The 12,129-nt window shown below is 46.0% G+C and overlaps 1 protein-coding gene across 1 annotated transcript in view; it reads right to left on the bottom strand.

Annotated features, from left to right (window-relative positions):
• DDX55 (DEAD-box helicase 55) overlaps positions 1-12,129 on the bottom strand; it is a 345,960-nt gene that overhangs the window by 163,979 nt on the left and 169,852 nt on the right. The window contains exon 9 of the mRNA XM_069619685.1: positions 575-706. Coding sequence (XP_069475786.1) covers positions 575-706 — 132 coding nt within the window. The remainder of the gene's footprint in view (positions 1-574; positions 707-12,129) is intronic.

The following is a 12,129-nucleotide window of genomic DNA, read 5'->3' as shown; positions in this document are numbered from 1 at the left end:
TTAAATTTAATTTTCTAATCCTCCCCTTGCCCTTTCTTTGGTTTAGAGATGGATCCTTTTTAGAGCAGTGCAAATTCAACAATGAAAAGAACTAAGAAAACAAAGCCTCCAAGAAAAGTAAAGCGACCAAAAGACAGAACCACAACTACCTCACCACTAGAAAATAAACTCAGGAGCCACCCTCAAAACTGGCAACCAAAAAGAAGTGGTTATAATACAAATATGAACTAAATATATTTCCAAACATTGTTTGTTTCTTAATAACTCTAGGTGATCTTTAACAATGCTCGTTAGACACTGCCTTAGACTATGCGGTATTCAGTGCACATACTCACTCACTCTCTTGGGTACTTCAGATGAAGTAACTTCACAGACACCACAAGCATTGTGGACATCCTAGCATGAAGTCTTCAAAGTCATTGGTTTCAGAGCACAAAGTACACAAACAAAAAACTACTAAATCAGTAAACAGCAATGTAATACTCATAGAGCTTTTAGTAGCTTCCATTTACTAATATGGTAAGGAAAGGTGCATGCACCACATATCGATGCCCAATCAATAAAGCACAGTTACCTTTCCAATTTCCGAAAATCAGTAAAAATCTTGTTCCGTTTGTGTTTCATTTTTCCATGAATGGTCATTAATTTCACACTCTTAACCAAGGCACTGATGACCTTCCCATAGTACTCCACACAGGCACAGGTACTGTGAGCCACAAAAGAAAAACATTACAGCTATTTAATCCACAGTACAAGTCTGTAGTTTCAGTAGTAATTTTCTAAACCGCAGAAGAAATATGACTGAAGAACCTTTTGGTATTATTGGGCTTTTGTTCACAATATTAAAAAAAAACATTCCAGTGTGTTCCAAACAGCCCCACAAAGCTAGAAATTATTACACAGTAAGAGAAAAGTATTGTATTTGTGGAAGAAGACAGCTTGTTAATGCCATTTGGGAACGTATTGGGTAGGGCGTTGTCTTACTAAATCAAAGACAATGGGCAATCCTTAAGCCTCCTTGGCATCCTCAGTAGTACCTTGAATAAAATAAGTTCAACACAGAGGTATTATGAAAATAGCCTTTCTATCTTGTTCAAGGTAAGCCAGGATGGTGCAGGAAATGTGTATGGTGTGAACCAGCATCTATTCCCCGACTTAAGATGCTGATACACTCAGGAGAGCGAAGGAATGATAGCAATAGCATCAGATGTCAATCACGTTTTGTGTTGCACATGGGAGGACAGAACCTGTCCCGGTAGCTTTGCTGGCTCAACCCTGGGTCAACCGGCATACCAGTTGGATTCTGACTCATGGTTTCTTTTTTTAAACCTTTATTTATAGGACAGTCCTGAAACAAGCAGTTTACAGAATTTTTAACCAATAGCTTCTTAAAGGACTTTACAGAGCATCGATTGTGTGGCAATATGTAAAACAAGCAACAATCAAATTCACACAGCATGGCACATGGGAATGACAGTGGCATCAAATGGGGTATTAACAACTCGATACATAGACATCAGTCCTTTACGCTGCATCCCCATGATCTTCTCATGTCAGAACCTGAGTGGGTTCCAAATTTCCTTGGCTTGGTTTAAAGGAGTTACGGTTAAAACATAGCCCTCCTCCATATTGTTGACATACAGCAGCTCGTGCAGCCACTCCTCGCTGCTGCGGAAACATTTTGATTTCCAATATTTAAGTATACATTGTTTCGCCACTGCAACACATGCAATGTTAAAAATTTGAAGTGCAACCATGGATAACTATCCTAAGTCCCCCAATAGATGCTTGATCGGTGAGAGGGTCAGTGGAATTTCAAGCATGTCATCAAGCATTCCCACAACCTTGCCCCAGAAGGCCAATATCTGGGGCAAGCCCCGTACATGTCAAAAGAATCAGCCATCACCACCCCACATTTAATACAGGTACTGCTTGCATCTCGAGAGAACTTGGCCACTCTGGCGGGAGTGTAATGCAAATGGTTTAACACCTTGAACTGGATGAACCTAAAACCAGCATTCAGGGAGACCGTCTTGGTCAACTGACACCTGTTCCATTGCCCATCATTCAACGTCATACCCAAATCTCTCTCCCAAACAGTCTTCATGCTGTTCCTCAGCGTGAGTTGCGTTTGCAGGAGATTATAGAGCTTGGACACCCCACGCTGCATCCCCTCCCCCAGCACAATCAAATCGATACACCTATGGGATTCCGTCTCACTAGGAAAGGAGGGTCACTGTCCGTGAAATGCAGCGTTCATCCGACGATATTGTAGCACTTGGAGGGGGCCATTTCCCAACCTGCGAGAGAAGTCTTCAAATGATACAAATCGTCCCTCCAGGAACAGGTCACCCATCATCAACTGACCCGACATATCCCAGGACCTTCTGAGCTCTTTAACAAACATGGAGGAGATGCCTGAGAAATTCCATAAAGGGACTGTCTTGTGGTAAGGTGGCTGAATCTCCAGTCTATGTACCAGTCACTAAAGATTACTGATTTAAGGTGTGTGAGTGATGCCCCATAGTGCTCTAGTGGAAGATATACCACAGTGTGATATGATATGGCATTTATAACGCGCCTATACACAAGTGTTTCAAGGCGCGACGAGACAAGGGAGGGGGGGGAACAGAGGGAAGACCTTACAAGGCCGGGTGACATTGAGATTGTGCAAGTGCAGGGGAAGGGGAAAAGTGCGGGGGGTGAAGGGGTAGGGGGCAGTGCATAACATGGGATCAACAGTAAAAAAAAATAAATAGAATAAATGAAAGCAATAAGTAAAAAGGTATCCTCAGCATACCAATGTCCAGTGAAGTGGGCTTGAGCGGCAAGATGGTAAAGCTCAAAGTCTGGTGCTGCAAGACCACAGCGCTCATAGGGCTCAGTTAGCTTTCCTCAGCTCATCCTGGCTGCCCCTGTACCCCAAACAAATGCCATCAGCAACGACTGAAGCTTGGTGAGGAAGGCCCTCCCCGTCCAAATGGGGAGGTTACCAAATAATTAGAGCAGCTTCAGTAGGACCATCATCTTAAGTAGCGTAACTCGCCCATACATCGAGATCGGAAATCCTGCCCACAGATACAGTTTTGCGGTTAATTGATGAAGACATGCCTCATGATTATCCGCATATAATGACCGATGATTCCGAGAAACCATAATCCCCAGATACCTAAATTGGAGTGGGGACCAATGAAACCCTTTCAGGTCGACCAGTTTCCCAGTGGCAGGTGTAAGGTGGAAAAGTTCAGACTTCGTATTATCAATTTTATACCCAGAGAATTGTGTGAATCTATGTACGTTCCCCTTCAATAGGCACAGGTTCTGTTCAGGGTCACAGACATAGAGTGAGGTATTGTCTGCATAGAACAAGATGACTTGGGGTGGAACCAAAATCCTAATTCCTCTATGCCCATGGGATCCCCTAACCAACATAGCTAGCGGCTCAATCGTGAGCCCAAATAACAGGGGCAAAGTGGGCACCCTTCCACAAAGGGAATGGGGCCGATATGGCTTGATTAGTACAAACACTAGCCATTGGTTCAGAGTACAACAACTGCACACACTGAAAATAGTAGGGCCCCAAGCCAAATCGGCAAAGAACCTGAAACAAGTAGCGCCAAGATACTGAATCGAAAGCTTTCTCAGCGTCCAAGGACACCGCCACAGCTCTGGCCCAAGGGCTTATTTGTGCCAGTACGCAGAACAGTCGCCTCAGATTAAAGGCAGTGGATCTGGGGGAATAAAACCAGACTGATCTGGGTGCACTAACAGGCATGTAGAGGAGCAGTCGGGCAGCTAAAACCTTAGCAAATATCTTTGCATCTGTGTTAAGGGCAATGATCTCTAAGACGACACATGCTGAGCAGGTCTATGGGGTTTCAATAAACACAGTTATAATGAGCTTGCGAATAGACCGGGATAGTGTATTGCGACTAAGGACTCCTCTCAAACATGTAGCAATCAGGGGTGAGTTCCTGTTGGAATTCTTTGTAGAGCTCAATCCCCAGTCCATCTGTACCAGGAGCTTTACCAGATGCCAGCAATTTCACTGCCTCTACGACCTCCTCTACTGCGATAGGCTGCTCCAAACCCTGTGCGCCCTCCACCAGTAATGTAGGCAAAGCGATGTCCGACATGTATCAGGTAAGATTGTCACCTGATACGCTGTCACAGTTCGAATATGTCGTCGAATAGAATTTAGCAAACGTGTCATTGATATCCCTTTCCCTCACAAAAACTGAGCCATTGGGCCCCAGTATACTGATAATAGGTTGTGAGGATCTCTCAGCCCTAGGCATCCTGGCTAGCAGTTTACCTGCCTTATTTCCTTCCCCATATCGCCTTGCCTTAACAGGGATGGCCATATGGAAGACCTCTCGTTCCGCCAATTCATCAAATTGTGCTAACAGACTTCGAATCCGACCCGATACAGCCCCGTCCTGAGTTCTACCATGCTGGTTCTCAAGGTCCCTCAGGAAGCCCTCCACTATGTTTAACTCCCTTCTGATACCTCTGAGAGCCCCATTAGAGACCGATAGAAAGATCCCCCTCACCCAAACCTTGAATGACTCCCAGAGTGTGGGTTGTAATGCCACTGATCCATTATGTAGCTTAAAATAATTCAACTATGTCTTTGTGCAACCCTTCAACTACAGTGTGGTCCTTTCAGCACCGTCTGGGGCATCCTCCAAAGGGAACGTGGACTGGGGAACTGCCCAAGCACCAATGATAAAGCCACTGGGGAGTGATCAGAAGGTAAAGTCCTTCTCTTGTGGATGCAGTGGTTGCAAGCATCTGCCAGCAGGAAATAGAATAGCAGCTGGTGCAGAGTCTGGGCAGCTCTGGACATGGCACGTGGGGTTGCGGTTGTTCTATTGAGAATCCCCCCAAACAACATATGCGCCCATTCCCCTCCTATCTCACCCGATATTTGGTAATAAAACTCAGGGTCATCCACATTCGGCCAATTATTTTTCTCCCAAAATAACAGGCTACCTGCCAGAGCACCCCATACTATAACATAACACCCCACTGGGAAAACAATGCTCCTGGAGACCCTGAACACCAGGTATTGATGTATTAGAGTAAGGACACCCCTCAACTGGGAGTATTAGGCCGTGTAGAACCGTACAAGGTCCCAATTGCACACAAACGTCTCATGTACTTTACCCACTGCGTGCGTTTCCTGTAGCATTAAAACCTTGGGCCTGTGTCAATCCACATATGAAAGATGAAAGTATCTTCCTGGCATTAACAGGGTTAATCAAACCACGCACCTTCCATGTTAATAACTTCAGCGGGTGCCCAAACCCGCCTATTCCGTCACCCGCCATATGCAATTGCCATTATCGTACGAACTTGAATCACCCAGAAGTGGCTACTTAATGTCGCTTTCCAAATGACCATCCAACATTTTAACTTTTGAGCCCCATCCTACCACCCACCACAACTTGACAGTGTATCCCTCTACCCCCAAAAACACTTCTGGTAGAACATCAGGGAGCACAATGCAAACTCCAACTGAATTATGAAAAGTTCAAGACAAACAGCAGAGCGTCCACTAATGCACAACAAAAGAGTACACCCACTGGGTGACAGAGCCACATCAGACCTCAACATGTGCAAAGAAATCAGTTGCCTGATGAAGGCTGCTTCTTTATGGACAGTGTCAGGACCTCGCCCCACCGGCACAGGGATAGAGAGCTTTCAATGCATACCATGGCTGCCTCCGGGGTGTCAAAGAAATGAGGCTGCCCCCATGATGTATAAGCAATTTAGCTGAGAACATCATGGTGAATTGCACTTGCCGGTCACGAAGGAGACGCTTGACATGGTCATATGTCCTTCTGGCCGTCTGCTCACCTGCCGAGAGGTCGGATAAAAGTGTACTTTGCACATTTGTATTTGAGTGTCCCCTTCTCCCTCGTCAGATTAAGAACAAGATCTCGGTCCCAATCATTCAGGAGCCTGGCGAGAATAGCGTGCAGTGGAGCCCCAGGTTTTGGAAGAGGGGCAAGTGAGCAGTGCGCCCTCTCCACCAGTAACTGTGAGGAGAGTTGATCCTCCCCAAAGATGAATCATAGCAGGCTCTCAACAAAAGGCTCCATGGGACTGTGGACTGGATTCTCAGGGATCCCAACAATTTTAATGTTGGTCTGGCGGTATCGGGATTCAAGATAGTCACACTTCAGACAAACCACAAACAGCTCGAACTGCAGGTCCCGGCCATGCTCCACTACTGTGTCCTCCAGGGCCCCAACACGTGTCTCCACCAAAGTAATCCAGACACTTTCTTTATCCAGTTTGTTGAGTGAATGGTGGATACTATGTCGTCAGGTTTAGTATTCACCAATGCAAACCCAGCCTGCATTGCTGTCATATATGGGTCCATGTCGGGCTAACTGGCAGGGACCCCATCCAGCTCAGCCGATGCAGTGTCACCCACCACTGCATCCCTATGGGGTACTTGTAAATGAGTCCATTGGGTCTTTACGTTTTTTCCATTGCCCCATATCATGTCAGGGAGGATCCAAAGCCACCCGGGGGAAGGTTGGGGGTGGGGGGCAAATGCAGTATCAGGGTACCAAGCCTCACAGTGCACAAAGGATTGTGAATGTTCTGCCAGGGGACAGATTCCTGCAACAACTAGTCGCTGCACTGTTACCAGCAGTAGCTACATTACAAGCAGCAGACCCCCAGAGAAGTAAGGGGTCCCAGTGCCAACCACACACCACCACAAGGTCTGGCACACCCAGGCTCCAACTCAGGGCCCAGACTCACCAATAGGGCAAGCAACACTTCAGGGAAGCTCAGCACCATTGTCTGCACTATGAAAAGGCATAGATCCGTCCTACGAAGCTGGGTCACATGTATTTGCTGCACTTGGCTTCCTGCGCTGGGTTTCAGCAGGGAAATCTGCTAGGCAATCATTCACAATTGTAGCCTTGTGGGATCCTCTGGGTGCACACACCAGCAGCCCACCGTCGACAGCGGGGAAGCCATAGCGCAGTCCCGATGCTGCTTGTACGTCCGCAGGTGGGCTCACCGTGTCGCAGACCCCCGTCACAGCTCCAACAACTGGTTTACGCCCCAGGCTTCTCAGCCGCACTGCAGGGGCTCAGACACTTCCAGGCCGGACCCTCGATCGCAAGCAACAGGATCTTACTACTGGTCTGTCCCACCGCACCGCAGGTCCTGTGAAGCCAATGCAGGATCAACCGCTGTCACTTGCACGGTCAACCGGAGGCCAATTCATTTGAAGCTCGGGCTCTATTGTCCCCACTGCAGCCAGATGAAGGATTTTGCAATTTAAACCGCGTGTTGTGCTGAAACAATAAGATAGTAGCTGTAAAGGATCTTGTTGGATCTCACAGCTCAAGTAGCCATCACTGTTTCTGCTCAGCAGCACCACCTTCCTCCGACTCTTGGTTTCTCTGTACATATGCTCTTCTCTTTTTAGTCATCGGAGTCTTTTCAGATGGATTTCTAAAAATCATCCCTGGTGGTGGATTTTGGAAGGCCAGTCTGTTATGTTGAACAGGGAGACAGAGATTTTAGCCAAGCCCAATCAAGGTAAGGTAGCAGAGTGGCAAAGCTAAATCTCATGAGGGCTGTGAGACAGGCAAGTACAAAAATATACAACGATTTAGTAGGCCTTTTAAAAAAAAAATCACTGAGCAAGTAAAACCTCTAGTCAACTATTGTCACACATCATCTATAAAACAGACATATCCATTCACCATTTGGAGAGGAAAGCATATACTTCAATAACGAAACACAGGTAAGTACGCATGCATAAAATTCAGTAGCGACAGTTAAAATAACCACAGAATAGCTCCTCCAACACTTAATGAGCCCAACCCTGAGATGGTTTGGGACCTTGTGGACGAAGGCCAACAGTTCAAATGTTATGAATAAGTAAAGTTGAGGTACGAAAACATACTCGATCCCAGTCACTAGGGTAGGCCTACGAAGGGATCCTAGACCAGGCCTCCACTGACCAAGAAAGAGCAGTTAGAAAGAATTGTTTAGGGACAAGACTTTATACCCATGTAACCCCATGATGAATGGAGGAGGAGGCAAAGGGACAGTTATGTTGACTTACCCCCCCCCCCCCCCCCCGAGTATGATATCTCCAGTGACCACTGATGAGGATCCGGAGTCCATTTGGGGCAGTCTTCTGTGCATGGTCCGGTCAAGGACGGTCCAGTGGTCGGCGGTGCAGAGGTCGCTTTCGGACATGGATTTAGTGTCAGTCTAGGGGCTTAGGAATCGGTTGCAGACACCTTCCAACTGAACACCAAAACGACAAGAAGACTTCTACGATGCAGGCAACATCAGGACAGCTCTAGGATGTAAAGAAGACGGATTGCAATGGGAGTGACTGAGTTAGGGAAGTGACAGACAATCTTCCAGGAACAAACAAAGAAGCAGGTCTTGCACAGCTTCTCTTGATGCAAGAAAGCTGAAAATGCAGGAGAAGAGGTCTTCTTGTTTTTGTTGTACAAGTTGAAGACCCTCCAAGTTCAAGTGATGCACTCAGAATGGAGACGGATGCTAGGAGCTACCCCAGCAAAGAGCTGGCCAGACCACAAGTTGGTCCAGGGACACTTCTGAAGGCTCAGAATGCACGGTTCCTAGAGCAGGGTTCAGGACTGGTTGTTCCCCCTCTGATCCAGGTGTTGAGGCACTGACAAGGATCTTCTTGTGACCTGGCAGAGGAGCAGGGTTTCACTGGAGTTGATAGCTTGTCAGTTGCTGGGGGCTTCACCGTAGAGTACTTGGATTCAACAGTAATCTCTCGAATGGCTGCAAGAGCTCTCCTTTTATCAAAGATTCTGGCTAGAAGCTCGCCTAAGCCCACCAATGGAAACTATCTGCACCATTCAAACCAGAAGTAGCTATACAATTATGGATTGTCACTGGCCACAACATCTGCCCAGCAACAGACATTCAGGCTCCAGGATGTGTACTGGGACAGTCAGTCTCAGCCCTCACATCAGGGTTAACACACAGACCGCCTCTTAGCCCACAAAAGCAGCAGCTTTCTCTGGGAAAAGGCATTCCATATATGGCATTTCCTGACCTGAAAAGGCAGGACACAGTCCAAAGGACAAGCAAAAAACCTTGTGGCACGGCCATTTTAGGATGCTAGCCACCTTGTGTAGCCCTTTGAGCAAAAGTGCACACAAGTAAAATGTATAAAACACAGTAGCAAAATATCCATTGCTACTCGCTCATCCTAGGTGCATTGTAGAAGTATCCAAAAAGCCATTAATGAAAGCTATAGAGATACAAAGTATCCTAACCAGAATTCCCTTTAGGGTGATGTGTACAATTGTAACTATACAAGATATTCAATTGGAGGGACATGGCCTCTCTCCATACTGATAAGTATTAGGGACTTAACCTTTTCCCCTAAAAGAATGAGCAAAAAAGACAAGCGAATGTAAAGCAGACGTTTTACCTACCTCCAAAAAGTCTGGACAGAGGTCCAAACAAAGCAAAAAGGAATGATGTCCATAAAAGTGTATGGGAGGAAACCAGCAAAAAAGAAATTATTTCCTAACTGAGTCAAGTAAGGATTCAGGATGAGACACTGTCCAAGACCTGCAACTGGGCTGTTTTCACCAGATCAAGGGAAGAGAATGCTGCACCTTTATCTCTCTCTGGTTGATATGAGTCTGGTGACTGCATATACCAGGAAGAACCTTGCAGGCAGAACAGTTCTTGGAAGGATGTAATGATACGCAAAGCTTCCTCACAATTGATCCTTAGTTGAGTGTCTTCCGTGCTTTGGGTCTTGCCCTCAGAATAGGTATAAGGTTTAAAAATAGAAGCTGAGGGGCTAGCACAGTTTTCAACAGAAGGAAAACATTAATTGAACCTTCTAATTGCCTCCCAATCACTGTGCACTTGCCACATTCAACTTTGATAGGATTCATCCTGGTCTTTCCTCTCAAGTATAGATTCCAACTTGAATCCAGACATCATTCACAAATCAATCACATCAGATTTTGGGACGTGCAGGGGAAGGCCTATTTCCTGGTCTTCCCTTTCCGGAAATGTTCAGTCTAGTGGCGTTACAGCTTCTGAAATTGCACTGGCCTCGGAAAGGATTATTTTTTCGGATACAGTGGTTGAGTTGCTCTAGTCTTAAATATATTATAGGCCGTGTTGCAAGGTCACATGGATCATGCCTCAAGAAGGCGAATGGGGAACTCTGGGGGCAAGGTCGAGCTCCCTGTGCTGTGATGCAACCCTGAAGGTGGTAGGTGAGGCAAAAGGATTTTAGTCCAGAGAAGAACCCTCAAATGTCCCAAAGAGAAATGTGCCTCCAAAATCCAGGGGAAGCGGGTCTAGAGTAATGTTTAGGAAGCCCCAATGCTGTTAATAAGGAGAAAGTCCAAGAAATTCCACCTCACAGGAGATTTGAAAATTACAGGGGATTGGTGAGCAATTCTCCAACTGCTGTGAGATGCGTGCAGCGGGTCCTAGAGAGCAGCTTACATAGGGTGCCCAAAGCCTGGCATGGAACGCAAATCAGAGACAAAAGCAAATTCTTCAGTAACAAAGAATCACAGGGAATAGGCACACGTGCTTGTTGTACAAACACTGACAGATGCAAGTTCTAATTACCTGTGAAAGACTGCTCCCGCGGCCACCATGACACCCCTACCTGACCATAATGTGTTAGGCACAGTTTTGTTAACTTGAGACTCTGTGGACCTGGACAAGAGTCCATTGAATAACAGACAGCACCTGGGACTAATTCATAGAAAGGCACACACATGGTGAGAGTAGAACCAATAGGAGAGAGAAAATAACAAGAAACAAACTAGATAGGGAAGTGCACGCATGAACCAGATCCCTCATGCTCTCATCACTCTGTCATTACCGTTAAAAAAGGAGGCAGAAATGATCTAGGTGTTTGGAGTGCGTTACAGAGACAGATGTGAGAAAGTGATTGGAGAAGGAGAAAATGTATTAGCAATCTCTGTTGGCAAAGTCCAGAGTGGGAACCAGAATAGAAAGAAGGAGGTAGCTGCATCAGAATAGCATTCAACATAAGAAAGGTCTGTTGAGATTGGGAGGCCTGTCAAAGGTTTGGACCCAGAGGCTGGCAGGGGCCTGCTTTTAAGAAAAGCATAACACGAAAAGTCAGATGGGGACCCTAGTATAGATTGCAGCAGCAATTGCAAGTTTACCAGCATAGGGTAAAGAATCTTGCAAATCCTTGAAAACCCAGGTAGGGTCTGGCATCCTACCCTAATAACCCTAGTAAGTGGGTTGTACCTACCTGTAAAGCCAAGAGAACCATTAAAGAGGGGTACATCGTAGCCGAGATGAACCACCATTGGAAGAGGTTTACGATACTGGTCTTGCACAGCTAGCAGATTCAAGGCCATCTCCACATACTGGAATTGACATAAAAACAAGAGAAATGCACAGAACAAGAGAAAGACAAGGACCTCAACTGAGGCGTTGGCAAGGACAACATGGAAAACAAAGAATTGTACAGGGGCACAAAAAACTACCCTGCGACTGAATGATTTGTAGGTCAGTGTCCAGGGTGTGAACGTCTCAGGAACCTTGAATTGAAATCATGAAACAGGACTTAGGGGACTCAAGACATCAGATCCCAAAGAATAGGATTTCCCTTGATTTCATTACCTCCTACACTGGCACATTTCTCTGTAGAACCTTCCTCCAGATGTTATTTTTCCAAAGGTGTTGAAACATCTTTCAGTGTCTGTGGGTTCATAGTGGCCAACTGTGGCAGTGGTTTTTAAAATAATTTAGCCAGAGAGTGGCAATCAGTGAAGCTTTTTGAGAATGGGACAGATGCAGTCGACTTTCCTGAGGAAAGTCATTAGTCTCACTTTCCTTAAGGAGTGGAGCATTTGTATGTTCCTGGCAGTTAAAGGGAGGAAAAGGTGGGACTGGACTTGTTTCACCAGAAAGTACCAATAGATTATTAATTTCACTGGTGTCACTCTACGATGTGTGGTGTGTAGGATTGGTAAAGTCTTCAAGAAGTGTTCACTGTTCAAATTACCTGTAGATCCCTTATCTAAAGGATCGACATGGCCTTAAAACAGCAAAAAATACCCATCTCCTCACTTGCAA

Source organism: Ambystoma mexicanum, chromosome 10 (assembly GCF_040938575.1).
Source record: "Ambystoma mexicanum isolate Mex_15411 chromosome 10, UKY_AmexF1_1, whole genome shotgun sequence".
NCBI classification, from domain to species: domain Eukaryota; kingdom Metazoa; phylum Chordata; class Amphibia; order Caudata; family Ambystomatidae; genus Ambystoma; species Ambystoma mexicanum.
Note: the sequence above shows the minus strand (reverse complement) of the source record. Positions and strands in the feature narration are given on the sequence as shown.